At 63.0% G+C, this 25,614-nt stretch overlaps 2 protein-coding genes across 2 annotated transcripts in view; both read right to left on the bottom strand.

The window, feature by feature from the left end:
- Nucleotides 1–14,146, bottom strand: part of ERBB3 (erb-b2 receptor tyrosine kinase 3) — a 30,398-nt gene extending 16,252 nt beyond the window's left edge. Inside the window, exons 1-15 of the mRNA XM_054294600.1 lie at nt 14,059–14,146; nt 10,176–10,327; nt 8,174–8,360; nt 7,178–7,303; nt 6,508–6,573; nt 6,295–6,413; nt 5,017–5,158; nt 4,812–4,925; nt 4,608–4,728; nt 4,437–4,510; nt 4,270–4,360; nt 3,024–3,223; nt 1,423–1,555; nt 511–604; nt 271–425 (exon numbers count right to left, since the gene is read on the bottom strand). Of these exons, the coding sequence (XP_054150575.1) occupies nt 271–425; nt 511–604; nt 1,423–1,555; nt 3,024–3,223; nt 4,270–4,360; nt 4,437–4,510; nt 4,608–4,728; nt 4,812–4,925; nt 5,017–5,158; nt 6,295–6,413; nt 6,508–6,573; nt 7,178–7,303; nt 8,174–8,360; nt 10,176–10,327; nt 14,059–14,146 (1,862 nt within the window). The remainder of the gene's footprint in view (nt 1–270; nt 426–510; nt 605–1,422; nt 1,556–3,023; nt 3,224–4,269; nt 4,361–4,436; nt 4,511–4,607; nt 4,729–4,811; nt 4,926–5,016; nt 5,159–6,294; nt 6,414–6,507; nt 6,574–7,177; nt 7,304–8,173; nt 8,361–10,175; nt 10,328–14,058) is intronic.
- A 1,869-nt stretch (nt 14,147–16,015) lies between these two features.
- Nucleotides 16,016–22,502, bottom strand: RPS26 (ribosomal protein S26). Its single transcript, XM_054294603.1, has 4 exons — nt 22,311–22,502; nt 19,650–19,827; nt 17,051–17,181; nt 16,016–16,119 (listed from the first exon to the last, which is right to left on the bottom strand). Exons 1-4 carry the CDS (start codon nt 22,311–22,313, stop codon nt 16,084–16,086), a joined length of 348 nt encoding a protein of 115 aa, XP_054150578.1. The 5' UTR covers nt 22,314–22,502; the 3' UTR covers nt 16,016–16,083.
- Nucleotides 22,503–25,614: the final 3,112 nt, after the last annotated feature.

The raw sequence follows: 25,614 nt of genomic DNA, 5'->3' as shown, positions 1-25,614 counted from the left end.
GTTTCGAGACCCCCACCCTCCTCCTAAAGAGGATTTGGGACCCCCGCCCTGCCCTCCACAGGGTCCCAAGTGGGGTCCTGAGCCCCCCAACCTGCCCGGGGCCCCCCACAGAGGCTCCCCAAAGACCTTTTGAGCCCCCCACCCTCCCCTCCACGGCGCCCCCTGAACCTCCCCCATTCCCCCAGTGGCTTCCTGACCCCCCACCCTCCCCAGACCCCCCCAAACCCCCCCTGTCCCTCTCTCCCCGGACCCCCCGGACCCCGCACGCACCCCCGCGTGCAGTTCTCGTGGCAGGGCCGGCACTCGCGGCTCCCGTCGGGGAATTTGTAGATGGGGCCGCGCTCGCCCAGGACCCCGTCGGGACATCGCTCCACGCAGTGCGGCCCGTCGCGATAGTGGGCGCAGCGCGTGCAGGTGTCGGCGCCCTGCAGGGGGGTGGCGACAGTGTGGGGACACCGTGGGGACACCGGGGACACGGCGGGGACAGCGGGGGACGCGGGCGGGCCGTACCGAGCCGTTGCAGGTGGCGCCGCCGCCGTCGATGCGCTCGCACTCCGGGTGGCACTCGGTGCATTCGCCGCCCTGCGAGAACTCCCGAGGGTCCCTGGGGGCACAGCGCGGTGTCACTGTGTCACCCTGGGGTGACAGGGACATATCGGGGGCGACAGGGCCACCCCCCGGTCCGCACCAGTGCCCAGCCCACCCTGGGACCCCCTTTGTCCCCCATATCCCCCCGTGCCCTTCCGTGCCCCCCGAGTCCCCCGTGTTCCCTCCGTGCCCTCTTGTCCCTTTTGTCCCCCATGTCCCCCCTTGTCCCCTTTGCCCCTCATGCCCCCCTTGGCTTCTGTGCCCCCCATACCCCCTCATGCCCCCCATACCCCCCGTGCCTCCCATGTCCCCTGTGCCCCTCTTTTCCCATTTGTCCCCCATGTCCCCCGTGCCCCCCTTGTCCCCCCGTCACTTTGCCCCTCATGCCCCCCTTGCCTCCTGTGCCCCCATGCCCCCCATAACCCCCTTGTCCCCCTGTGCCCCATGTGCTCTCCATGCCCCCCTTGCCCCTTGAGCCCCTGGTGCCCCCCAAGCCCTCAGTGCCCCCCGTGCCCCCCATGCCCCTCTTGTCTCCATTCCCCTCATGCCCCCCATACCCCCCTTGTCCCCCATGCCCCTGGTGCCCCCCACGCCTCTCTTGTCCCCCGTGCCCCTCTTTTCCCCTTTGTTCCCCATGCCCCCTGTGCCCGCCATGCCCCGTGCCCCCTGTTCCCCTGTGCTCCTTGTGCCCCCTGTGCCCTCCATGTCTCCCATGTCCCCTGTGCCCCCCTTGTCCTCTGCGCCCCCTTATTCCTCCATGCCCCCCATGTCCCCCTTTCCCTCCATGCCCCCCATGCCCCCTATGCCCCCCGGTGCCCCCCGGTGCCCGCTGACCCCTCGGTGAAGCGGCAGGTGGGCACGCAGACGCCCCTCCTGCTGTAGAAGCGGCAGGACAGGCACTGCCCGGGCCCGGGGCCCCAGCAGCCCTCGGCCGAGCACAGCGGGTCACACACCTTGCCCTCTTGCTCTGGGGGGACAGCACAGGGGCTGGGGTCACACAGGGGGACGGGGGACAGCAGGGCTGGGGGCACCGGGGGGTCACTGAGGGGCTGGGGGCACCCAGGAGGACCCAGGGGGACAGGGGGCTGGGGTCACAGAGGGGCTGGGGGCACCCATAGGGGACAGCAAGGCTGGGGGGCTCCAGGGGGACAGGGGTCTGGGGGTACCTGGGGGGGATAGAGAGGGGTTGGGGGTCACCCATGGGGACAGGGAACAGCGGGGCTGGGGTCGCCCATGGGGACAGGGGACAGGGGGCACCCAGGGGACAGGGGGCTGGGGTCACCCAGAGAGGGGCTGGGGGCAGCCCCCAGGGGCTCTGAGAGGGGCTGGGGGTCCCTCAGCCTGGGGTCTGTTTGTCCCGGTGTCCCCTCCCTTATGGGACAGATCGAGGACCCCTGGAGGGGTCTGGGGGTGCCCAAGAGATCCCGCAGGGGGGTTCAGTGTGGGGTCTGGGGTCCCTTTCCCTATGGGACACACCCTTTGCCCCAAGGGCTCTGGGTGTCCCCTCGGGTTCCCGCGGGGGTCCCACGCCCCCTCCCTGCAGAAGGCATTGGGGTTCAGTGCGGGATCTGGGGGTCCCTGTGTTCCCTCCCCTATGGGACAGACCGGGGGTCTCAGTTTGGGCTCTGGGTGTCCCCACGGGGTCCTAGGGGGGGTCCCTGTGTTCCCTCCCCTATGGGACAGACAGGGGGTCCCTGGAGGGGTCTGGGTGTCCCCGAGGGGTCCCGTGGGGGGTCCCATGCCCGGGGGAATGGGGGTTCAGGGCAGGATCTGGGGGTCCTGGTGTCCCCTTCCTTATGGGACAGACTGGGGGGTCTCAGTTTGGGGTCTGTGTGTCCCCGAGGGGTCCCAGGGGGGTCGCAGGATCTGTGTGAGGAATGGGGTTCAGTTCAGTGCAGGATCTGGGGGTCCCACGCCCCTTCCCTGCAGAAGGCATTGGGGTTCAGTGCAGGATCTGGGGGTCCCTGTGTTCCCTCCTCTATGGGATGGATGGGGGGGTCTCAGTTCGGGGTCTGGGTGCCCCCTCGGGTTCCCTCCCCTATGGGACAGACGGGGGTCTCAGTTTGGGGTCTGGGGGTCCCAGTGTCCCCTCCCCTATGGGACAGACCGGGGGTCTCAGTTTGGGGTCTGGGTGTCCCCTTGGTGTCCCGGAATGGGGTGCCTGTGTTCCCTCCTCTATGCGATGGATGAGGGGTCTCAGTTCGGGGTCTGGGGATCCCTGTGTTCCCTCCTCTATGGGACAGACCGGGGGTCTCAGTTTTGGGTCTGGGTGTCCCCTCGGGGGTCCCACGCCCCCTCCCTGTGTAAGGGATTGGGGTTCAGTGCAGGATCTGGGGGCCCGGTGTCCCTTTCCCTATGGGACACACCCTTTGCCCCAAGGGCTCTGGGTGTCCCCTCGGGGGTCCCACGCCCCCTCCCCAGCCCTGCCCACGCACGGCACTTGCTGCGGGGCCGGTTGTTGCGGATGTCGAGGTCGGCGCGGCTGCGGCTGAGCGCGGCCCAGTGCACGGTGTGCAGGAAGCAGAGCCGCCGGTTCTCCGTGATGTACACGCGGCCCGCGCTCACCTCGCGCAGCGAGCGCAGCCCCAGCGACGTCACGTTCTCGTTCTTCATGATCAGCAGCGAGAAACCGCGGCTGGGGGGGAGGGACACCGGGATTGGGGGGCTGGGGGGTACGGGGGGGCTATGGGACATGAGGGGGTTCGGGAACTGGGGGGATGAACCGTGGCTGGGGGAGGGATACCGGGATTGGGGGGCTGGGGGGGCTACGGGAGATGGGGGGGTTCGGGAATTCCGGGAATGAACCGGGGATGAGGGAGGGACACCGGGATTGGGGGGCTGGGGGGGCTACGGGAGATGGGGAGGGGTCCGGGAGCTGCTCCGGGAGTCAGGGAATGAACCGGGGATGAGGGGATGCTCCGGGACCTGGGGGGCTCTGGGAGCTTGGGGGGCTCCGGGGGATGCTCCAGGAGTGAGAGGATGCTCCGGGAACTGGGGGTACTCTGGGGACGGGAGGCTCCGGGGAAGCTCCGGGAGCCGGGAGGATGAACCGGGAAGTGGGAGGATGAACCGGGAGCAGGTGGAAGAACAGGGACCCGGGAATGAACCGGGAGCCGCTCCAGGAGCCGGGGGGATGAAGCGGAGACCGGGAGGATGAACCGGGAGCAGGGAGGATGAACCGGGAGTGAGGGGAAGTTCCGAGAACCGCTCCGGGAGTCGGGGAATGTTCCGGGAGCCGGGGGATGAACCGGGAGGATGCCCCGGGAGCCCGGGGGAGGCTCCGAGGAGAAGGGGACGGCCCCGGACACTCCAGGAGCGGGGAGGACGCGCTGGGAGCCGGCAAAGAATTCAGGGGTCGGGGATGCCGGGGAATGCAGGAATTAGAGAAAACAGGGAATTCAGGGATTGGGGAAAAGGGGGAATTCAGGGATTTGGGATGCCGGGGAATGTAGAAATTTGGGAAGACAGGGAATTCGGGGATTGGGAATGCAGGAATTGGGGGAAAAGGGGAATTCGGGGATCGGGAATGGTGGGGAATTCAGGAATTGGGGAAAACAGGGAATTCAGGGATCGGGAATGCAGGAATTGGGGAAAACGGGGAATTCAGGGATTGGGAAAATGGGGAATTCATGGGTCAGGGATGCCGGGAGGAGCGCAGGACACGCGGCAGGGGCTCCTCACTTGTACAGGCTCCGTCCCCCGATGGTCTCGAGGTTGGAGAAGACGCTGAAGTTGTGCATGTGCTTGGGCCAGGACTGGATGTTCAGGTACCCTGCGGGCACACCCCGGGCTCAGGGGGGTTCTGGGGGGTCCCGGGGGGTCCCAGCACCCCCAGCCCCTCTCCTCACCCGTGATCTCCCGCACTGTCCGGAACACGTTCAGCTTCTCGGGGTCCAGCGCCGAGATGTTGCGCCAGGGGTCCCTGCGGGGCCAGAGGAGGGGTCAGCGGGGCTGGGGCAGGGGGGCTGCACCCCTAAACCCCCCCCCGAACCCCCCAAATCCCAAATTCCATCCCTCACCCCTCCAGGCCCGTGATGAGGAAGTCGAGGTTGCCCAGGATCTTGGTGCAGTTGATGAAGGTGTCGATGTTGCTGGAATCCACGGTTTGGTATTTGCTGCCGGCGCCGGTGCCCTCGCAGGCTGTGAGGGGTGGGCAGGGGTCAGGGGGGTCTCAGAGACCCCAGACCCACCCAGGGGACCCCCAGAACCCCCCCATTCCCTACCCTTGGGGCACAGCCCCGCGCAGGGCTCGCAGATCTTCAGCCCGTTCTTCTCCACCTCCATCTTGTCGTTGGGGCAGGCGCGCACGCACGAGCTCTGATCCACCACGAAGTTATCTGGGGAAAAGGGGGACGGGGACGCCCCGGGGGTCACCTGGAGCCCCCCCAGAGCCGGGTGACCCCCCCGGAGCCCCCCGGGCGCACTCACGGGGGCACTGGCGCACGCAGACCCCCCCGTACTGGTACTTGGTGTCGGGGTTGGGCTCCAGCTGGAAGGTGAGCTTGTTGTAGATCAGGGGCTGCGGGCACAGCGGGACGCACGAGCCGCTGTCGTTGAAGTGGCGGCAGGCCTGGAGACGGACAGATGGACATGAGATGGACGGATGGGCACGGGGTGGACAGATGGACATGGGATGGACAGATGGACAGGGGATGGACACAGCCATGGACATGGGGATGGACATGGAGTTGGACACAGGGATGGACATAGAGGGACGCACGAGCCGCTGTCGTTGAAGTGGCGGCAGGCCTGGAGATGGGCAGACGGACACGGGATGGACATATGGACAGATGGACATGGGGATGGACACGTGGATGGGCACAGCGGGACGCACGAGCCGCTGTTGTTGAAGTGGCGGCAGGCCTGCGGACGGACAGACGGGCAGACAGACGGACGTACGAAGCAGTCTGTCCGCAGGGGCCCGGTGCACACACACAGACACACAGACAGACACACAGACAGACAGACAGACAGACACACAGACACACAGACAGACAGACACACAGACAGACACACAGACACACGGACACACGTATGAAGCAGTCTGTCCGCAGGGGCCCGGTGCACACACACAGACACACAGACAGACACACAGACACACAGACAGACACACGGACACACGTACGAAGCAGTCTGTCCGCAGGGGCCCGGTGCACACACACAGACACACAGACAGACACACAGACACACAGACACACAGACAGACACACGGACACACGTACGAAGCAGTCTGTCCGCAGGGGCCCGGTGCACACACACAGACAGACACACAGACAGACACACAGACAGACAGACAGACAGACAGACACACAGACACACAGACAGACAGACACACAGACAGACACACGGACACACGTACGAAGCAGTCTGTCCGCAGGGGCCCGGTGCACACACACAGACACACAGACAGACACACAGACACACAGACACACAGACAGACACACGGACACACGTACGAAGCAGTCTGTCCGCAGGGGCCCGGTGCACACACACAGACAGACACACAGACAGACACACAGACAGACAGACAGACAGACAGACACACAGACACACAGACACACAGACAGACACACGGACACACGTACGAAGCAGTCTGTCCGCAGGGGCCCGGTGCACACACACAGACACACAGACAGACACACACACAGACACACAGACAGACACACAGACACACAGACACACAGACAGACACACGGACACACGTACGAAGCAGTCTGTCCGCAGGGGCCCGGTGCAGCCGCCCGCGCACTCCTCGTGGCAGCACTCGTTGGGCGCGCGGCCGAAGCAGCGCCCGTTGCACTGCGGGGCGCAGATGGTCTTGGTCACTGCGGGGACACCGGGGGGGTCACTGGGGGGGTCCGGCCCACCCCCGACACCCCCCGGTACCCCCGGTGCCCCCGGGACCCCCCCGGTTCTCACGTTTCTGGCAGTCGTCGGGGCCCGGCCCCCAGCAGTGACCGCCACAGCTCTCGTGGCACGGGGGACCTGCGGGACAGAGCCAGCAGCGGGGTCATGACAGGGGACCCCAAACACAGGGGGACCCCAAAGGGACCCCAAATACAGGGAGACCCCATAGGGGACCCCAAATACAGGGGGACACCAAAGGGACCCCAAAGAGACACCAAAGTGACACCACAGGGACCCAGAAACAGGGTGATCGCAAAGCAAACGGTGACCCCAAAGGGACTCCAAAGCCAGGGGTCGCCCCAACCCCAGGCGCCACCCCCAAAGTGACCCTAAATTCAGGGGTGACCCCAAAGGGACCTCAAACCCAGGGAGACCCAAAACCCAGGAGTGACCCCAAAGCCACCCCAAAGTCTCTCCAAACCCAGGGGTCACCCTGCAGTCCCCTCAACCCCAGGGGTGACCCCAAAGCCACCCCAAAGTGACCCCAAAGCCAGGGATGACCCCGAAGCCACCCCGACCCAAGGGGTGACCCCAAAGTCACCACAAACTCAGAGGCGACCCCAAAATGACCACAACCCCCAGGGATGACTCCAAAGCCACCCCATCCCAGGAGTGACCCCAACCCCAGGGTGACCCCACAGCCCCCCGGGTGTCCCCTTTGTCCCCCCGTCCCCGCACGCACAGGCGCGGCCGTTGTCCCTCACGAGCGGCTCCAGCCGAGTGTCCCTCATGATGTCCCTCCACTCCACCGTGTCCACGTGGCACAGCTGCGCGTTCTTCTCGATGTACACCCCCCCCGCCAGGATCTCTGGGGACACGGGGTGACAAAGGGGTGACAGGGGGGTGACAGGGAGTGACAGACACCCCCAGACCCACCTGGCAGCGCTGGGAGGGGACGGGGACCTTGAGGACTGTCCCTGCTCCAAGGGACAGCACAGGGGACATGGGGTGGCACTGCCATGGGATGGGGATCTTGGAGGGCACAGAGGGGTGGCAGTGTCCCCAATCCCAGAGTGTCCCCACCCACCATGGTGTCCCCAAACGCTCCATGATGTCCCCAACCCACCATGGTGTCCCCAACCCCATGATGTCCTCAACCCTCACAATGTCCCCAGCTCCCCACAATGTCCCCAACCCTCCATGATGTCCCCAACACTCCATGATGTCTACAATGCCCAACAATGCCCTCAGCCCACCATGATGTCCCCAACTCTCCACGATGTCCCCAACCCCGCAGTGTCCCCAGCCCCATGGTGTCCCCAACCTCCCGCAATGTCCCCAAACCCCTGTGATGTCCCCATTCCCACGGTGCCCTCAACCTCATGATGTCCCCAACCCTCCACGGTGTCCCCAATTCACCATGACGTCCCCAACCCCCACAATGTCCCCATCCCACCACGATGTCCCCAACCTCACAATGTCCCCATCCCACCACAATGTCCCTAACCCCCACAATGTCCCCAACCCACCATGGTTTCTCCAACCCTCCATGATGTCCCCAACCCCACAATGTCCCCAGTTCCCCCACGATGTCCCCAACCCCCACAATGTCCCCAACCCACCATGGTTTCTCCAACTCTCCATGATGTCCCCAACTCTCCATGATGTCCCCAACCCCACAATGTCCCCATCCCACCACGATGTCCCCACCCCGCGCTGTCCCCTCTCGGTGTCGCACCCGTGAGCTGGTTGAGGCCGAGCTGGCGCAGGGCGTGCGTGGCGTTGGGGTTGTAGTTGAGCAGCACGAAGAGGGCGAACTTGTCCTCGTAGAACTGCGTGCCGCGGATCACGCGCAGGTTCTGCAGCGGCAGCGCCGCGAACACGTTCATGGCGATCAGGATGTAGCCGGTCACCTCCCGGATGGTCTGCGGGGGACAGGGGTCACTGGTGGCCTTGGTGACACACCGTGGGGGCTGTGAACCACCAAAGTGGCCGCGTCCTCCCCTTGGTGGCCACTGTCCTCCTTGATGGCCGCATGGTGGACATGCGACCTCTAAACTGGCCATGTCCTCCTTTTGATGGCCATGGTCCCCATGGTGGACATGTCACCCCTTCAATGGTCATGTTCTCCTTTTAATGGCCACGATCCCCCTTGACGGTCCCTTCAGGATCACTATGGTGGCTCTGAACCTCCAAACTGGCCATGTCCTCCTCTTGATGGCCATGGTCCCTGTGGTGGAAATGTGACCTCCAAACTGGCCATGTCCTGCATATGGTGGCCTTGGTCGTGGTCCTCATGGTGGCTGTGAACCAGTTTGGAACCTCCAATCTGGCCATGTCTTCCCCTTGATGGCCACTGTCCCCATGGAGATTGTGAACCGCCAAACTGGCCATGTCCTGCACGTGGTGGCCACTGTCCCCATGGTGGACATGTCACCCCCTCAATGGTCATGTCCTCCCCTTGATGGCCATGGTCACCATGGTGGCTGTGAACCACCAAACTGTCCATGTCCTACACCTGGTGGCCATGGCCATGGTCCCCATAGTGCCTGGCAACCAGTCTGGAACCAGTTTGGAACCTCCAAACTGGCCATGTCCTTCCCTTGACGGCCGTGGTCCCCCGTGATGGCCCCCATGGTGGACACGTGATCTCCAAACTGGCCATGTCGTCCTCTTGATGGCCACTGTCTCCATGGTGGACATGTCACCCCCTCAATGGCCATGTCCTCCCCTTCATGGCCACGGTCCCCATGGTGGAAATTTGACCTTCAAACTGGTCACATCCTCCTTTTGATGGCCAGTGTCCCCATGGTGGCTGTGTCACATTCAAACTGGCCATGTCCTACACATGGTGGCCACTGTCTCCATGGTGGACATGCGACATGCAAACTGGCCAAGTCCTCCCCTTGATGGCCACAGTCTCCATGATGGACATGTCACCTCCAAACTGGCCATGTCCTACACCTGGTGGCCACTGTCCCCATGGTGGACATGTCACCCCCTCAATGGTCACAACCTCCCCTTGATGGCCACATGGTGGACATGTGATCTCCAAACTAGCCATGTCCTCCTTTTGATGGCCACGGTCCCCCTGGATGGCCACTGTCCCCATGGTGGACATGTCTGGGCCACAGGGCCACCACTGTGTCACCGGGGCCACCATGGGGCCACCAGGGCACCCACAGTGTTACCAGGGCCACCATGGTGTCACCGGGGCCACCTCCAAACTGGCCATGCCCTCCCCTTGATGGCCATGGTCCCCTTTGGTGACCACTGTCCCCATGGTGGACACGTCACCCCCTCAATGGTCATGTCCTCCCCTTGATGGCTACTGTCCCCATGGTGGCTGCGAACCCCAAAACTGGCCGTGTCCTCCTTTTGATGGCCACGGTCCCATGTCCACATGTTCAACTGGCCATGTCCTGCACATGGTGGCCACTGTCTCCATGGTGGACGTTACCCCCTCAATGGCCGTGTCCTCCTTTTGATGGCCATGGTCCCCATGGCGGCTGTGTCACCTCCAAATTGTCACCTCCACGTCCTCCCCTTGATGGCCACTGTCCCCACGGCGGCTGTGTCACCTCCAAACTGGCCACGTCCTCCCCCGGGTGACAGCAGCAATGTCACCTATGAGGTCCCTGTCCCCCTGGAGCTGTCCACGTCCCTCCTCAGTGTCCCCTCAGTGTCCCCTCGGTGTCCCCTCAGTGTCCCCTCGGTGTCCCCTCATGTCCCCGGGTCACCTGGAGGAAGGACAGGTCCTGTGCGTGGTCGATGAGGACGATCTCCAGGTTGCCCATGACGATCTCGCAGTTGTTGTACATCTTGTGCAGGGTCTGGTACTGGTGCTGCGCGTCGCCGGTCACGCTCAGCCCGTTCAGCGTCCCCGCGCACACTGCGGGCACCCAGCGTGTCACCGGGGCCACCATGGTGTCACCAGGGCACCCACAGTGTCACCGGGGCCACCACCGTGTCACCGGGGCACCCACAGCGTCACCGGGGCCACCATGGTGTCACCGGGGCCACCATGGTGTCACCGGGGCACCCGCCGTGTCACCGGGGCCACCATGATGTCACCAGGGCCACCATGGTGTCACCAGGGCACCCACAGTGTCACCGGGGCACCCACAGGGCCACCATGGGGCCACCACATCACCAGGGCACCCACAGTGTCACCGGGGCCACCAGTGTGTCACTAGGGCCACCACGGGGCCTCCAGGGCATCCACAGTGTCACTGGGGCCACCACAGGGCCACCAGGGCACCCGCCGTGTCACCGGGGCCACCACGGGGCCACCATGGGGCCACCACATCACCAGGGCACCCACAGTGCCACCAGTGCCACCACTGTGTCACCGGGGCCACCACTGTGTCACCAGGGCACCCACGGTGTCACCGGGGCCACCATGGTGTCACCGGGGCCACCACAGGGCCACCATATCACCAGGGCACCCACCGTGTCACTGGGGCCACCACAGGGCCACCATGGCCACCACAGCCACCCCTGCATGGCCACAACACCCCCTGCATGGTCACAGCAATGTCCCCTCCCAGCTGGCCGTGTCCTGCACCTGGTGGTCATGGTCATGGTGGCCTTGTCACCTCCTCAGTGGCCACATCATCCCCTTGGTGTCCCTTGGTGTTCCTTGGTGTCCCTGTCCCCTCCGAGCTGGACACGTCCTGCTCTTGGTGGCCATGGTCCCCATGGTGGCCGTGTCACCTCCTCTTCAGTGGTCACGTCCTCCCCTTGACAGCCACCCCTCAGTGGCCATGTCCCTGTCCCCTCCATGGTGGCCCTGTCCCCTCCATGGCCTCCTGGCTATGGCAGTGTCCCCATGGGGTCCCTGTCCTTTCCGTGGTGTCCCCTGCAAACGTCCCTGTCCCCTCCATGGTGTTCCCCTCACGGTGTCCCCTCCACCATGTGCTTGTTCCCCTCATGGTGCCCCTGTCCCCTCCACCATGTCCTTGTCCTCTCCAGGGTGTCCTGCCCGTGGTGTCCCTGTCCCCTCCATGATGTCTCCATGGTGTCTCCCTCAGGGTGTCCCCTCCATGGCGTCCCCCTTATGGTGTCCCTGTCCCCTCATGGTGCCCCTGTCCCCTCCATGGTGCCCCTGTCCCCTCCATGGTGTCTCCATGGTGTCCCCCTCAGGGTGTCCCCTCATGGTGTCCCTGTCCCCTCCTCCGCCCTCCTTGCCCCCCACCCCGGTCCCCACCCCTGTCCCCCCGCGCCGTCCCCGCCCCGGTTCCTCCCCCGCCGCTCCCTCGCCGTTCCCGGCTGCCCGAACCGGCCGGGCGAGCCTTGCGCAAGGCGGGCGCCCCGGGCTGGGCCCCCCCGCCCCGCCACGCCCGCCCGGACTTCGGCCCCGCCACCGCCGCCGCCCGGGCCCGCGGCCACTCCCGGCTCCCCCCGGGCCCCTCGGTGTCCCCTCGGTGTCCCCCCCGTTCCCGGGGTCCTCTCAGTGTCCCCCCAGTTCCCAGGGGAGCAGGGTGGGCTCGGTGTTCCCCCCGTGTTCGGGGGCGCAGGGTGGGCTCGGTGTCCCCCGTTCCCGGTGTCCCTCCCCCGGTCCCGGGGTCCCCTCGGTGTCCCCTCCGTGTGCCCCCAATTCCCGGGGTCCCTTCGGTGTCCCCCTAATTCCCAGGGGTGCGGGGTCCCCTCGGTGTCCCCTCGTTGTTCCCCCTCGTTCCCGAGGTCCCCTCGGTGTCCCCTCAGTGTCCCCCCCAGTTCCCGGGGTGGGCTCGGTGTGCCCCCAATTCCCGGGGGCTCGGTGTCCCCTCGTTGTTCCCCCCGTTCCCGGGGTCCCCTCGTTGTGCCCCCCGTTCCCGGGGGCGCACAGATCCCCCTTTGTGGCACCGCACAAAGCCGCGATTGTGGCGGGCGGCACCGGGGGGGGGACCCGAGCCCCCCAAACCGGGACCCCCGGGGGCACCGAGGGCTGCGGGTCCCGCCAGACGTGACTCAGGCCCCGGCGCTCAAAGGCGGCTTTGTCCGGCCCGGGACCCTCCGGGGGCGGCCGCGGAGCTCGGGGCGCGCTCGGGAAGGGCCCCCCCGCCCCGGCCGCGCTATTTGAGCACGGAAAGGGCTAAAAAAAGGTCCCAGCTGCGATGGCAGCGGCCTCCGGCCCCCGGGGATGGGCACGGGGGGCCCGGAACGGGGGCGCTGCGACCCCCGGGAGACACCGGGGGGGTCCCCAGAGGGTTGGGTTGGGGGGGCACCATCCCGCCCATCCCGGGACCCCCGAACGCGCCGGTGAATCATTAACGGGGTCCCACGGCGGGGTTGGGATGGGGATTGGGGGGTTCGCGACCCCCGGGTGCACCTGCCCGCGGTGGGTGGGGGGCGATGCTGGACCCCCCCTCACACACCGGGCGCCGCGGCGGCGGCGGGACCGGGCGTTATCAGCGCCGGCAGCTCCGGCACGTCCCCGCTATCAGCCGCGTGCCACCGCGGCCCGGAATAGCACCGGGGCACCGGGGGGGACCGGGGGGGCACCGGGAGGGGCTCGCAGCGACCTCCTGCCCTCGGCGGTGCCGGCACAAAGCGGGCTGTGTGTGCGGCCCGAACAAAGGGGGCTCTCAGAGACCGGGATTTGGGGGGAGCGGGGCTGGGGCCGCTCCTCTCGCTGTCCCCGGGGTGTCCCCGAGCCCCGCGAGGTGTCCCCAAGCCCCTGAGATGTCCCCGAGCCCCCCGAGGTGTCCCCGCACCCCGCGTTGTTCCCTCTCGCCCGGGGGACCCGGAGCCCGTGGGTGGCACCGGAGGCGTCGCCGGTGGCACATGGAGCGGGGGGCACAGCGAGGGGTGCCCCCGGTGTGCCCCCCACCCCTGGCACCCCCAGAGACCCCCGGGCACCCCCGGGGTTTCGGGGCGGCGCCGGCCCCACCTGCGCGTCCCGCGCTCGGTGTTTTTCCTTTGGGAATTGAAAAACAACTCCCGGGCGGCCGCGGCCCTTCCGGGGTTCCGGGGGTTCCGGGGAACCGGGGCGGGCAGGGCCGGGGGTCCCTCCGGGGGTCCCCCCGTGAAGGATCCCCCCCGTTCCCCTCGGGGGTCCCCCAAAGGCAGCGCCGGGCCCGGCCCCGCAGCCTAAAATAGCCCCGGGGCAGCTGCGGGGCCGCAGGTGCCGGGACCGGGAGGGGCAGCGAGCGCGGGACCGAACCCCGAGAACGGGACCGAGCACGGAACGGGGCACCGAGAGCGGGACCGAGACCGGGACAGAGCACCGAGAGCGGGACCGAACCCCGAGAACGGGAACCGAGAACGGAACCGAGCACAGGAGGGGGCACCGAGCCCCGGGACGGAGCCCAAGAGGAGCCACCGAGCCCCGGGACGGATCCCGGGAGCGGCCACCGATCCCCAGCCCCGCCGGAGCCGCAGTCCCGGAGCGGTTTCAGTGCCGGTCCCGGTACCCCGGAGCCGTGCGGTCTCCCCGGGACAGCACCGGGAGCTCCCGGGACGACCCCGCGGAGGAAGCGCCCGCGGGAATTGCCGGGATTGGATCGGATCGGGTGCGGTACCGGCGGAACCGGCACAGCAGCACCGCCGCAACCCCCGAGCGCTCCGGTGTTTCCCGGTTCCCCTTTGCCGAACGCCGCGGCGCAGCCCCGGTTCCCCCGTGCCGGTCCCGGTACTCACCTGCCTGCGCAGAACCGGGCGCGGGGAGCAGCAGCGGCAGCAGCAGCAGCAGCGCCCGGGGCCGCTCCCGGTGCCGGTGCGGCTCCATCGCGGCGCCCCGGTAGCGGCGGAGCGTGCCCGGGAATGCACCTGGCGCGGGGCCGGGCCGGGCGGGGCCGGGCCGGGCGGGGCAGCCCCGGGAACGGGGAGGGGAACGGGGACACCGCGCTTCCCTCCCCGCCCCGCCCCGGGACCCGCCCGCCCCGCCCGGGGCACCGGCACCGTCCGCCCCCGCCGGGATGGGCACGGCCGGGACCGGCCCCGAGCGCGCCCCCGGCCCGGGCCGGGTCCCCTCGGTCCCGGTGCAAATTCGTTTTTCGTCCCCCCGAGATCCCGGTCCGGTGGCCCCCTAGACCCGTTCACAACCCTCGGTCCCGGTCCCGGAGCAAATTCGCCCCTTCGAGCACCCGGTCCGGTTCCCCCGGTGTCCCCTCAGCCCCGTTAACCCCGGTCCCGGTGCAAAGTTCGGCCCCCCGAGCCACCTCCAAGGCCCGGTCCGGTTTCCCGGTGTCCCGCCAGACCCGTGCACATCCCCCGGTTCTGCCGCCCCCCGGTCCCGGTCCCGCTCCCAGAGCAAAGTTCGCCCCCCCAAGCCCCCGGTCCGGTCTCCCGGTGCCTCCCCAGTCCCGTTCACAACCCCCGGTCTCGGTCGCCATCCCGGCCCTGGAGCAAAATTCGCCCCAAGCCCCCGGTCCGGTTCCCCAGTGCCCCCCAGCCCCGTTAACCCCGGTCCTGGAGCAAAGTTCGCCCCTTCGAGGCCTCGCTCCGGTTCCCCGATATCCCCGGCTCCGTTCACATCCCCGCTTCTGCCGCCCCTCGGTCCCGGTCCCGGAGCAAAGTTCGCTCCCCCGAACCCCCGGTCCGGTTTCCCGGTGCCTCCCCGGTCCCGCTCACCCCGGTCCCGGTCCCGGTCCAAATTCGCCCCTCCGAGGTCCCCCCGAGATCCGGTCCGGTTCCCCGGTGCCCCCCCAGCCCCGTTCCCGTTCCCAAGTTCGCCCCCCGAGCCCCCAGCCCGGTGTCCCGGTGCCCTCCCAGCCCCGTTCACACCCCCGGCCCCACGGAGACCCCTCCCCAAAAAACGGATGGGGGGCGTTGGGAACTATTGAAGCCCCCCCAAAACACGGGGAGGGGTCGGGACCAACCGAGACCCCCCCGAAACACCCCCAAAATGAGGGGGGGGGGGGGAGGTCTCACCCCAAACACCCCAAAATGGGGGGGCCTGGCCCCATCACGACCCCTCCCCCAGGCCGGAGCAGCTCCTGGATTTGGGGTGACCCCAGCTCCCCCCTGTAATGAGGGGGCTGAGACCCCCCCCAGGACCCCCCAAATCCCCCTCAGGACCCCTCAAATTTAACCCCCCAAAAACCACTGAGCCACATTTGGAGCTGCCCCCCCTCAAGATTTGGGGTGACCCCAGTTTCCCCCCATAATGGGGGGGCTGAGACCCCCACAGGACCCCCCAAATCCCCCTCAGGATGCCCCCAAATCCTGAATCCCCCAAAAAACACGAAGCCAATCTTGGAGCTGCCCCCTCCTCAAGGTTTGGAGTTCCCCCTCATTACCCCCCTGTAATGAGGGGGATGAGACCCCCTCAGGACCCCCCAAATCCCCCTCAGGACCCCTCAAATCCCCCAAAAGCACAAAGTTAATCTTGGAGCCGCCCTCCCCTCAAAATACGGGGTGACCCCAGTTCCCCCCCATAAAGAGGGGGCTGAGACCCCCTAATCCCCCCCCCAGGACCCCCCAAATCCCCCTCAGGACCCCCCAAATTTAATCCCCCAAAAACCACGGAGCCACATTTGGAGCTGCCGCCCCTCAAGATTTGGGGTGACCCCGGGTCCCCCCCATAATGGGGGGGCTGAGACCCCCTCAGGACCCCCCAAATCCCCCCCAGTTTCCCCCAAAGGACGGAGCCGGCTCGGGGCAGATCCTTTATTGACTCTGGGGGTCTCTGCCCTGGGGGTCCCGCGCGGGGCCGGGGTCTCCTCACATGGGCTTGGGGGGGGGGCGGGGGGCTGCTCCCTGCAGAGAGAACCCAAAGTTAGGGGGGCTGGGGGGGGGCACAGAGTCCTGGGACCCCCCCAAACCGTCTGGGACCCCCTGAGACCCCCCAAAACCGTCTGGGACCCCTCCAGGTACCCCCAGACCCCTCCAGGACCCCTCTGATCCCCCTGTGACCCCCCCAGACCTCCCCAAGGACACCCCCAGACCCCTCCCGAACACCCCTGGGACCCCTCCGAAGCCCCTCGGGGACCCCCCAAGATCTCTTCTAAACACCCTTGGGACCCCAAGAACTCCTCAGGGATCCCCCCAAAAATCCCTGGGACCCTCCCAGACCCCTCTAGACCCACGGTAGAGTAGAAGTGGAGTGGGGGGCTGTAGTCCAGAAACCCCCAGACCCCTCCAGGACCCTTCTAAACACCCCTGGGACCCCCAAAACTCTTCAGGAACCCCTCCCCTGAACACCCCTGGGACCCCCTAGATCCATTGGGGACCCCCCAAACCCCTCAAGGACACCACCCCCAGACCCTCAGGGACCCCTCATAACACCCCTCAGACCCCTCCCAAACACCCCGGGGACCCCCAAAACCCTTCAGGAACCCCCCCTAAACACCCCTGGGACTCCTCGCAAACCCCTCAGGGATGCCCCCAGACCCCTCCTAAACACCCCTGGGACCCTTCAAACCCTTCAGGAACCGCCCCCAAACCCCTCCTAAAAACCCCTGGGAACCCCCAAACACCCCTGGGACCCCCCAAAACCCCTCGGGACCCCCCCAAACCCCTCAGGGACCCCCCCAGACTCACGGCGGGGCGGAAGCGGGGTGGGGGCGTGCAGTCTGGAACCCCCCCAAACCCCTCCTAAACACCCCTGGGACCCCCCAAAACCCCTCGGGGACCCCCCAAAACCCCTCGGGGACCCCCCCAAACCCCTCGGGGACGCCCCCAGACTCACGGCGGGGCGGAAGCGGGGCGGGGGCGTGCGGTCCTTGCGGGCCTCACGCGAGCGGTTCCGAACCACCTTGCTGTGGATGGCGCAGCTGACGCAGTAATGCAGCTTCACGTACAGCTTGGGCAGCACGTAGGCTGGGAGGGGGAAATGGGGGTCAGGGACCCCAAAAAACAAACCCAGGGACCCCCAAACCCCAAAAACCAAACCCAGGGATCCCAAAAAACACACCCAGGGACCCCAAAAACACACCCAGAACCAGCCCCAGGGCAGTAATGCAGCTTCACATAGAGCTTGGGCAGCACGTAGGGTGGGATGGGGAAATGGGGGGTCAGGGACCCCAAAAACCCCAAAAACTAAAGCCAGGGATCCCAAAAACCCCAAAAATGAGATCCAGGGACCCCAAAAAACACAGCCAGGGACCCCAAAAACCCCAGCCAGAAACACCAAAACCAGCCTTAGGGCAGTAATGCAGCTTCACGTACAGCTTGGGCAGCACGTAGGGTGGGATGGGGAAATGGGGGGTCAGGGACCCCAAAAAACAAACCCAGGGACCCCAAAAACCCCAAAAAACACACCCAGAACCCGCCCCAAGGCAGTAATGCAGGGGTGGGCAAGGGGGACAATTTTGGGGTACAGTGGGGCTGTTTTGGGGTGACACAGTGAGCAGCGTTGGATATTTTGGGGGCCCAAAGGGTCCCTATTTTAGGGGTGACAGAGGCACTATTTTGGGGTGATAGAGGAGCTATTTTGGGGTGACTGAGGGCACAATTTTGGGGTGACAGAGGGCACTATTTTGGGGCAATAGAGGAGCTATTTTGGGGTGACAGAAGGCACTATTTTGGGGTGATAGAGGGCACTATTTTGGGGTGATAGAGGGCACTATTTTGGGGTGACAGAGGAGCTATTTTGGGGTGACAGAGGGCACTATTTTGGGGTGATAGAGGGCACTATTTTGGGGTGATAGAGGGCACTATTTTGGGGTGACAGAGGAGCTATTTTGGGGTGACAGAGGCACTATTTTGGGGTGACAGAAGCACTATTTTTGGGGTGACAGAGGCACTATTTTGGGGTGACAGAGGGCACTATTTTGGGGTGACAGAGGCACTATTTTGGGGTGACAGAAGGCACTATTTTGGGGTGATAGAGGTGCTATTTTGGGGTGACAGAAGGCACTATTTTGGGGTGACAGAGGCACTATTTTGGGGTGATAGAGGTGCTATTTTGGGGTGACAGAAGGCACTATTTTGGGGTGATAGAGGGCACTATTTTGGGGTGACAGAGGCACTATTTTGGGGTGACAGAGGGCACTATTTTGGGGTGATAGAGGGCACTATTTTGGGGTGACAGAGGTGCTATTTTGGGGTGACAGAGGCGCTATTTTGGGGTGACAGAGGCACTATTTTGGGGTGACAGAAGCACTATTTTTGGGGTGACAGAGGCACTATTTTGGGGTGATAGAGGGCACTATTTTGGGGTGATAGAGGAGCTATTTTGGGGTGACAGAAGGCACTATTTTGGGGTGATAGAGGGCACTATTTTGGGGTGACAGAGGTGCTATTTTGGGGTGACAGAGGCACTATTTTTGGGGTGACAGAGGCACTATTTTGGGGTGACAGAGGTGCTATTTTGGGGTGACAGAGGGCACTATTTTGGGGTGACAGAGGTGCTATTTTGGGGTGACAGAGGCACTATTTTTGGGGTGACAGAGGGCACTATTTTGGGGTGACAGAGGCACTATTTTGGGGTGACAGAGGGCACTATTTTGGGGTGACAGAGGTGCTATTTTGGGGTGACAGAGGCACTATTTTTGGGGTGACAGAGGCACTATTTCGGGGTGACTGAGGGCACTATTTTGGGGTGACAGAGGCGCTATTTTGGGGTGATAGAGGGCACTATTTTGGGTGATAGAGGGCACTATTTTGGGGTGACAGAGGCGCTATTTCGGGGTGACTGAGGGCACTATTTTGGGGCAATAGAGGAGCTATTTTGGGGTGACAGAGGGCACTATTTTGGGGTGACAGAGGCACTATTTTGGGGTGACAGAGGAGCTATTTTGGGGTGACAGAGGGCACTATTTTGGGGTGATAGAGGGCACTATTTTGGGGTGACAGAGGCACTATTTTGGGGTGATAGAGGCACTAATTTGGGGTGACAGAGGCGCTATTTTGGGGTGACAGAGGCACTATTTTGGGGTGACAGAGGGCACTATTTTGGGGTGATAGAGGGCACTATTTTGGGGTGACAGAGGCACTATTTTGGGGTGACAGAGGAGCTATTTTGGGGTGACAGAGGCACTATTTTGGGGTGATAGAGGGCACTATTTTGGGGTGACAGAGGCACTATTTTGGGGTGACAGAGGAGCTATTTTGGGGTGACAGAGGGCACTATTTTGGGGTGACAGAGGCGCTATTTTGGGGTGACAGAGGCACAGTTTTGGGGTGACAAAGGGGCTATTTTACAAGGCCCAAGAACAATTTTTTGGGGTGAGCAGCCTGCATGAACTGAGATGACAAAAGGACGATTTCCGTAGTGACACAAGGATCCTTTCCAGGGCTGAGCAGGGTTTGGTTTTGGGGTTCCCAGCCCTGCACCCCGCACTCACAGTCGAACACGCTGGCCTCGGAGATGTCCCTGACAGCCGCGGCCTCCACGATGTTCCTGATGACGAATTTCTTGATGGCCTTGTCCTTGGGCACGCAGCGGGCGCAGTTGGTGCAGCGGATGGGCTGCACGTGCCCGCGGCCCTTCTTGGCACGGCCATTGTTCCTCCTCTTCTTGGTCTGCGTGCGGAGAGCAGGATTGAGCACAGGATTGAGCACAGGATTGAGCACAGGGAGAGCAGGATTGAGCACAGGATTGAGCACAGGATTGAGCACAGGATTGACCATGGGCAGAGCAGGATTGAGCACAGGATTGAGCACAGGGAGAGCGGGATTGAGCACAGGATTGAGCACAGGATTGAGCACAGGGAGAGCAGGATTGAGCACAGGATTGAGCACAGGATTAACCATGGGCAGAGCAGGATTGAGCACAGGATTGAGCACAGGATTAACCATGGGGAGAGCAGGATTGAGCACAGGGAGAGCGGGATTGAGCACAGGATTGACCACGGGGAGAGCAGGATTGAGCACAGGGAGAGCAGGATTGAGCACAGGATTGAGCACAGGATTGAGCACAGGGAGAGCAGGATTGAGCACAGGATTGACCACGGGGAGAGCAGGATTGAGCACAGGGAGAGCAGGATTGAGCACAGGATTGAGCACAGGATTGAGCACAGGATTAACCACAGGGAGAGCAGGATGGAGCCCAGATCAATGCCAGAGAGCCCAGGATTGAGCCCAGGATGGAGCCCAGGGAGAGCAGGATTGAGCACAGGATCAAGCCCAAGGAGCCCAGGATAAAGCCCTGAGAGCCCAGGATTGAGCCCAGAGAAGCCAGGACCAGCCCCAGGATGAATCTCAGGACTGAGACCAGGATTGACCACAGGGAGAGCAGGATGGAGCCCAGATCAATGCCAGAGAGCCCAGGATGGAGCCCAGGACTGAGCCCAGGACTGAACCCAGGATTGAGCCCAGGATGGAGCCCAGGATTGAGCCCAGGATGGAGCCCGGGATTGAGCCCTGGATTGACCACAGGATTAAGCACAGGGAGAGCAGGACTGAGCCCAGGATCAACCCCAGAGAGTCCAGGATCAGCCCCAGGATGAGCCCCAGGATTGAGCCCAGGATGAACCGCAGGACTGAGCCCAGCATGAACCCCTGAGAGCCCCAGGATCAGCCCCAGAGAGCCCAGGATGGAGCCCAGGGAGATCAGGATCAGCTCCAAGATCGAACCCAGGACTGACCCCAGGATGAACCCCTGAGAGCCCCAGGATCAGCCCCAGGATGAACCCCAGAACTGAGCCAGGATAAACCCCTGAGAGCCCAGAACTGAGTCCATGATGAACCCCAGGGAGCCCAGGATCAACCCCAGGATTAAGCCCAGGATGAACCCCAGAGAGATCAGGATTAACCACAGAGAGGCCAGGATTAGCCCCAGCATTAACCCCAGGACTGAGCCCAGGATGGACCCTAGGATTGAGCCCAGAGAGGTCAGGACTGAGCTCAGGATTGAGCCAGGATCACCGCCAGGATTAACCCCAGAGAGCCCAGGATCGAGCCCAGGATCAGCCCCAGGATGAACCCCTGAAAGCCCAGGATGAACCCCGGATTGAGCCGAGGACCAGCCATAGGACTGAGCCCAGGGAACTCAGGATCAAGCCCAGAGAACCCCAGGATGAACCCCAGAGAGGCCAGGATTGAGCCCAGGATAAACCCCAAGGAACTCAGGATTAACCCCAGAGAGACCAGGATTAACCCCAGGATTAACCCCAGGATGAACCCCAGGATTAACCCCAGGATCGAGCCCAGGATGAACCCCAGGACTGAACCCAGAGAGATCAGGATCAAGACAGGGACCGAGCCCAGGATCAACCCCAGAGAGTCAAGGATTGAGCCCAAGGAGGCCAGAATCAATCCCAGGATCGAGCCCAGGATGAACCCCAGGGAGCCCCAGACCAGCCCCTTTAAAGTCGCCCCCAGCCCCATAAAAACCGCCCCAGATCGGCCCTGTCAGAGCCGCTCCTGGTCCCAGAAAAACCCCACAGACTCCCCCAGATCAGCCCAGTCAAAAATGCCCCGAGCCCCATAAAAATCCTAAAGAACCAAGGATTTCAGCCCCATAAAACCCCCACAGATCGCCCCGGATCAGCCCCGTCAGAGCCTCCCCTGGCCCTATAAAACCCCCTGGATCATCCCCTTCACAGGCGCCCCCAGCCCCATAAAAATCCCAGAGAACCCAAAGGTTCCATCCACAACCCCACATCCTTCTTCGATCGCCCCCAAATCCGTCTGGAGACCCCAAATCTCCCCTCAAAATCCCCCTCATCCCCCCTGCCCCACACGAACCCCACATTCCTCTCTGATCCCCCCCAAATCCCCCTCATCCCCCCTGCCCCACACGAACCCCACATTCCTCTCTGATCCCCCCCAAATCTCCCCTCAAAATCCCCCTCACCCCCTCCTGCCCCACACGAACCCCCCACCCCTCTTCGATCGCCCCCCCAAACCCCTCCGTGCCCCTCACACGCTCCTCCCGCCGCTCCCGCACCCCCCCTTCTGATCCCCCCGTGCCCCACACGGGCCCCGCGTCCCTTTCCGAGCCCCCTCGGGCCCCTCCGCGCCCCCCGGCGCCCCCCGGGCCCTCCCGGCCACGCCGCGCTCACCATGGCGGCTCTGAGGGAGAACCGGAAGAGGCGCGGCCGCAGCACCGCCGCGCTTTTATCCCTCCGCTCCCTCCGCCCGGAAGCGCCGCCGCCGGTGCTTCGGTTCCCGAGGAGGCCTCGCAGCGGCTCCGTCCGAGGTACGGCGGCGGGTGGGGTGTGCGGAGAGCGGCGGGAGTTGGGGGGAATTAACGGGAGCGGGGATGGCGTAGGGACTATTTTTCCTGCGGTGGGGCGGAGGGATCCGTGCAGCGCACGCGGTTAAAAAAGCTCCCGCGCACTGCGTGTGACGTCACCCCGCAAGGCGCGCGCGCCGCGGGGGCTGCTGGGAAATGTAGTCCGGAAAAGGGGCGGGGTCCTCTCCCATCCATGGGGGACCCCAGTGACGGGGGGGTGTCCCCAACCCCGGGAGTCCCCAGTGTCCTGTGTCCCCTCTGGGGTGTCGCCAGTGTCCCCTCCTCCATCCCTGGGTGTCCCCAATGTCCCCTGTCCCTTCCTGGATGTCCCAAATGTCCCCTGTCCCCATTTCTGTGACTTTGGTCCCCTCTGGATGTCCCCTGTCCCCATTTCTGGATGTCCCCAATGTCCCCTGTCCCCTCTGGGTGTCCCCAATGTCCTTTGTCCCCATTTCTGCGTCCCCCGTCCCCCCCTGGGTGTGTCCCCAATGTCCCCTGGATGTCCCCAATGTCCTTTTCCCCCCATTTCTGGATGTCCCCAGTGTCCCCATTTCTGTGTCCTTTGTCCCCATTTCTGGGTGTCCCCAATGTCCCCAGTGTGTCCCCAATGTCCCCTGTCCCCATTTCTGTGTCCTTTGTCCCCATTTCTGGGTGTCCCCAATGTCCCCAGTGTGTCCCCAATGTCCCATGTCCCCCCATTTCTGGATGTCCCCAATGTCCCCTGGATGTCCCCAGTGTCCCCTGACCCCATTTCTGGCTGTCCCCAATGCCCTGTCCCCCATTTCTGTGTCCCCTGTCCCCATTTCTGTGTCCCCTGTCCCCATTTTTGATTGTCCCCAATATCCTTTGTCCCCATTCCTGTGTCCTTTGTCCCCATTTCTGGCTGTCCCCAATGTCCCCTGTCCCCATTTCTGTGTCTTTTGTCCCCATTTCTGTGTCCCCTGTGCCCTCCTGGATGTCCCCAATGTCCTTTATCCCCATTTTTGGTTGTCCCCAATGTCCCTTTTCCCCATTTCTGTGTCCCCTGCCCCCATTTCTGGTGTCCCCAATGTCCTTTGTCCCCATTTCTGTGTCCTTTGTCCCCTCCTTTGTCCCCTCCAGTGTCCCCAATGTCCCCTATCCACCCTGGGTGTGCTTTGTTCCCATATCTGTGTCCCCTGTCCCCATTTTTGATTGTCCCCAATATCCTTTGTCCCCATTTCTGGCTGTCCCCAATGTCCCCCACGTGTCCCCAATGTCCTTTGTCCCCATATCTGTGTCCCCTGTCCCCATTTTTGATTGTCCCCAATGTCCTTTGTCCCCATTTCTGTGTCCTTTGTCCCCATTTTTCAGCTGTCCCCAATGTCCCCAGTGTGTCCCCAATGTCCCCTGTCCCCCCTGGGTGTGTCCCCAATGTCCCCTGGATGTCCCCATTTCTGTGTCTTTTGTCCCCCATTTCTGGATGTCCCAAATGTCCCCTGTCCCCATTTCTGTGTCACCTGTCCCTCCCTGGTTGTCCCCAATGTCCTTTGTCCCCATTCCTGTGTCCCCTGTCCCCATTTCTGTGCATCCCCAATGCCCCTTGTCCCCATTTCTGGATGTCCCCAATGTCCCCTGTCCCCCCCCGGGTGTGTCCTCAATGTCCTTTATCCTCATTTTTGGTTGTCCCCAATGTCCCTTTTCCCCATTTCTGTGTCCTTTGTCCCCTCCTTAGTGTCCCCAGTGTCCCCTGTCCCTCCTGGGTGTGTCCCCAATGTCCCCTGGGTGTCCCCAATGCCCCCTGTCCCCCCCGTGTGTGTCCCCAGTGTCCTTTTCCCCATTTCTGGATGTCCCCAATGTCCCCTGTCCCCATTTCTGTGTCCCCTGTCCCCATTTCTGGCTGTCCCCAATGTCCCCAGTGTGTCCCCAATGTCCCCTGTCCCCCCCCGTGTGTGTCCCCAATGTCCCCAAACGGAGCCCAGGGATTTTTTGGGGGGCACATTTAAATTATTCCCGTTTATTTGGAAGCCTCAGCCAGTACAGTACAAAACTTACAGTAGATCTCGTTAACAACAAATCATTAATTACAATATTTTACAGGTACAAAAGCTCCCGGGAAAAAAGGAGGGGGGGGGGCAAAAAAACCCAAAAAAAGGCTCCAAAAAACCTCACAAAAAAAAAAAAAAAGGGGGAAAAAAATGAAAATAAATGGAAAAAATCCAACAGCAAATGAGTGAATTCCTCGGGATCGGGGGGATCGGGGGTATTGCACATCCTCGTTTGTTCTTCATCTGTCAGGTTTAAAAAATAGAATATTTACAGGGATAAAGCCACCTGGAGGTTGTAGAAAATTCCTACAGTTTCGGGTCTGACGCCGAAAAAACGGGGGGAAAATGGGGGGAAAAAAGGGGAGAAAATGAGGGGAAAAATCAGAGAAAATGGGGAAAAAAAGAGAAATAAAATGGAAAAGGGAGAGAAAAAACAGGGGGAAATGGGGGGAAAAAGGAGAAAAAATGGGGGAAAAGTGGGGGAAAATGGGGAGAAAATGGGGGGAAAAAATGGGGGAAAATGGGGAGAAAATGGGGGAAAAAGAGAAATAAAATGGAAAAGGGAGAGAAAAAACGGGGGAAAAGGGGGGAAAAAGGAGAAAAAATGGGGAAAAAAGTGGGGGAAAATGGGGGAGAAAATGGGGGAAAAAGGAGAAATAAAATGGAAAAGGGAGAGAAAAAAAGGGGGGAAAATGGGGGGAAAAAAGAGGGAAAAAGGGGAAAAAATGGGGGGAAATGGGGAACAAAAGGGGAGAAAATGGGGAAAAAAGGGGAGAAAAATGGGGGGAAAAAAGAGAAATAAAATGGAAAGGGGAGAGAAAAAACGGGGGGAAAATGGGGGGGAAAAAAGAGGGGGAAAAAGGGAAATAAAATGGAAAACAGAGAGAAAAATGGGGGGAAAAAGAGGGGAAAAAAAGAGGGAAAAGGGGGAAAATGGGGAACAAAACGGGAGAAAATGGGGAAAAAAGGGGAGAAAAATGGGGGGAAAAGAGAAATAAAATGGAAAAGGGAGAGAAAAAAAGGGGGGAAAATGGGGGGGAAAAGGAGAAAAAATGGGAAAAAGTGGGGGAAAATGGGGAGAAAATGGGGGAAAAAGGGAGAAAAATGGGGGAAAAAAGAGAAATA

Source organism: Melozone crissalis, unplaced genomic scaffold (assembly GCF_028551555.1).
Source record: "Melozone crissalis strain CALT ecotype California unplaced genomic scaffold, PUWL_Pcris_2 ptg000267l_1, whole genome shotgun sequence".
In the NCBI taxonomy this organism is placed as follows: Eukaryota; Metazoa; Chordata; class Aves; order Passeriformes; family Passerellidae; genus Melozone; species Melozone crissalis.
Note: the sequence above shows the minus strand (reverse complement) of the source record. Positions and strands in the feature narration are given on the sequence as shown.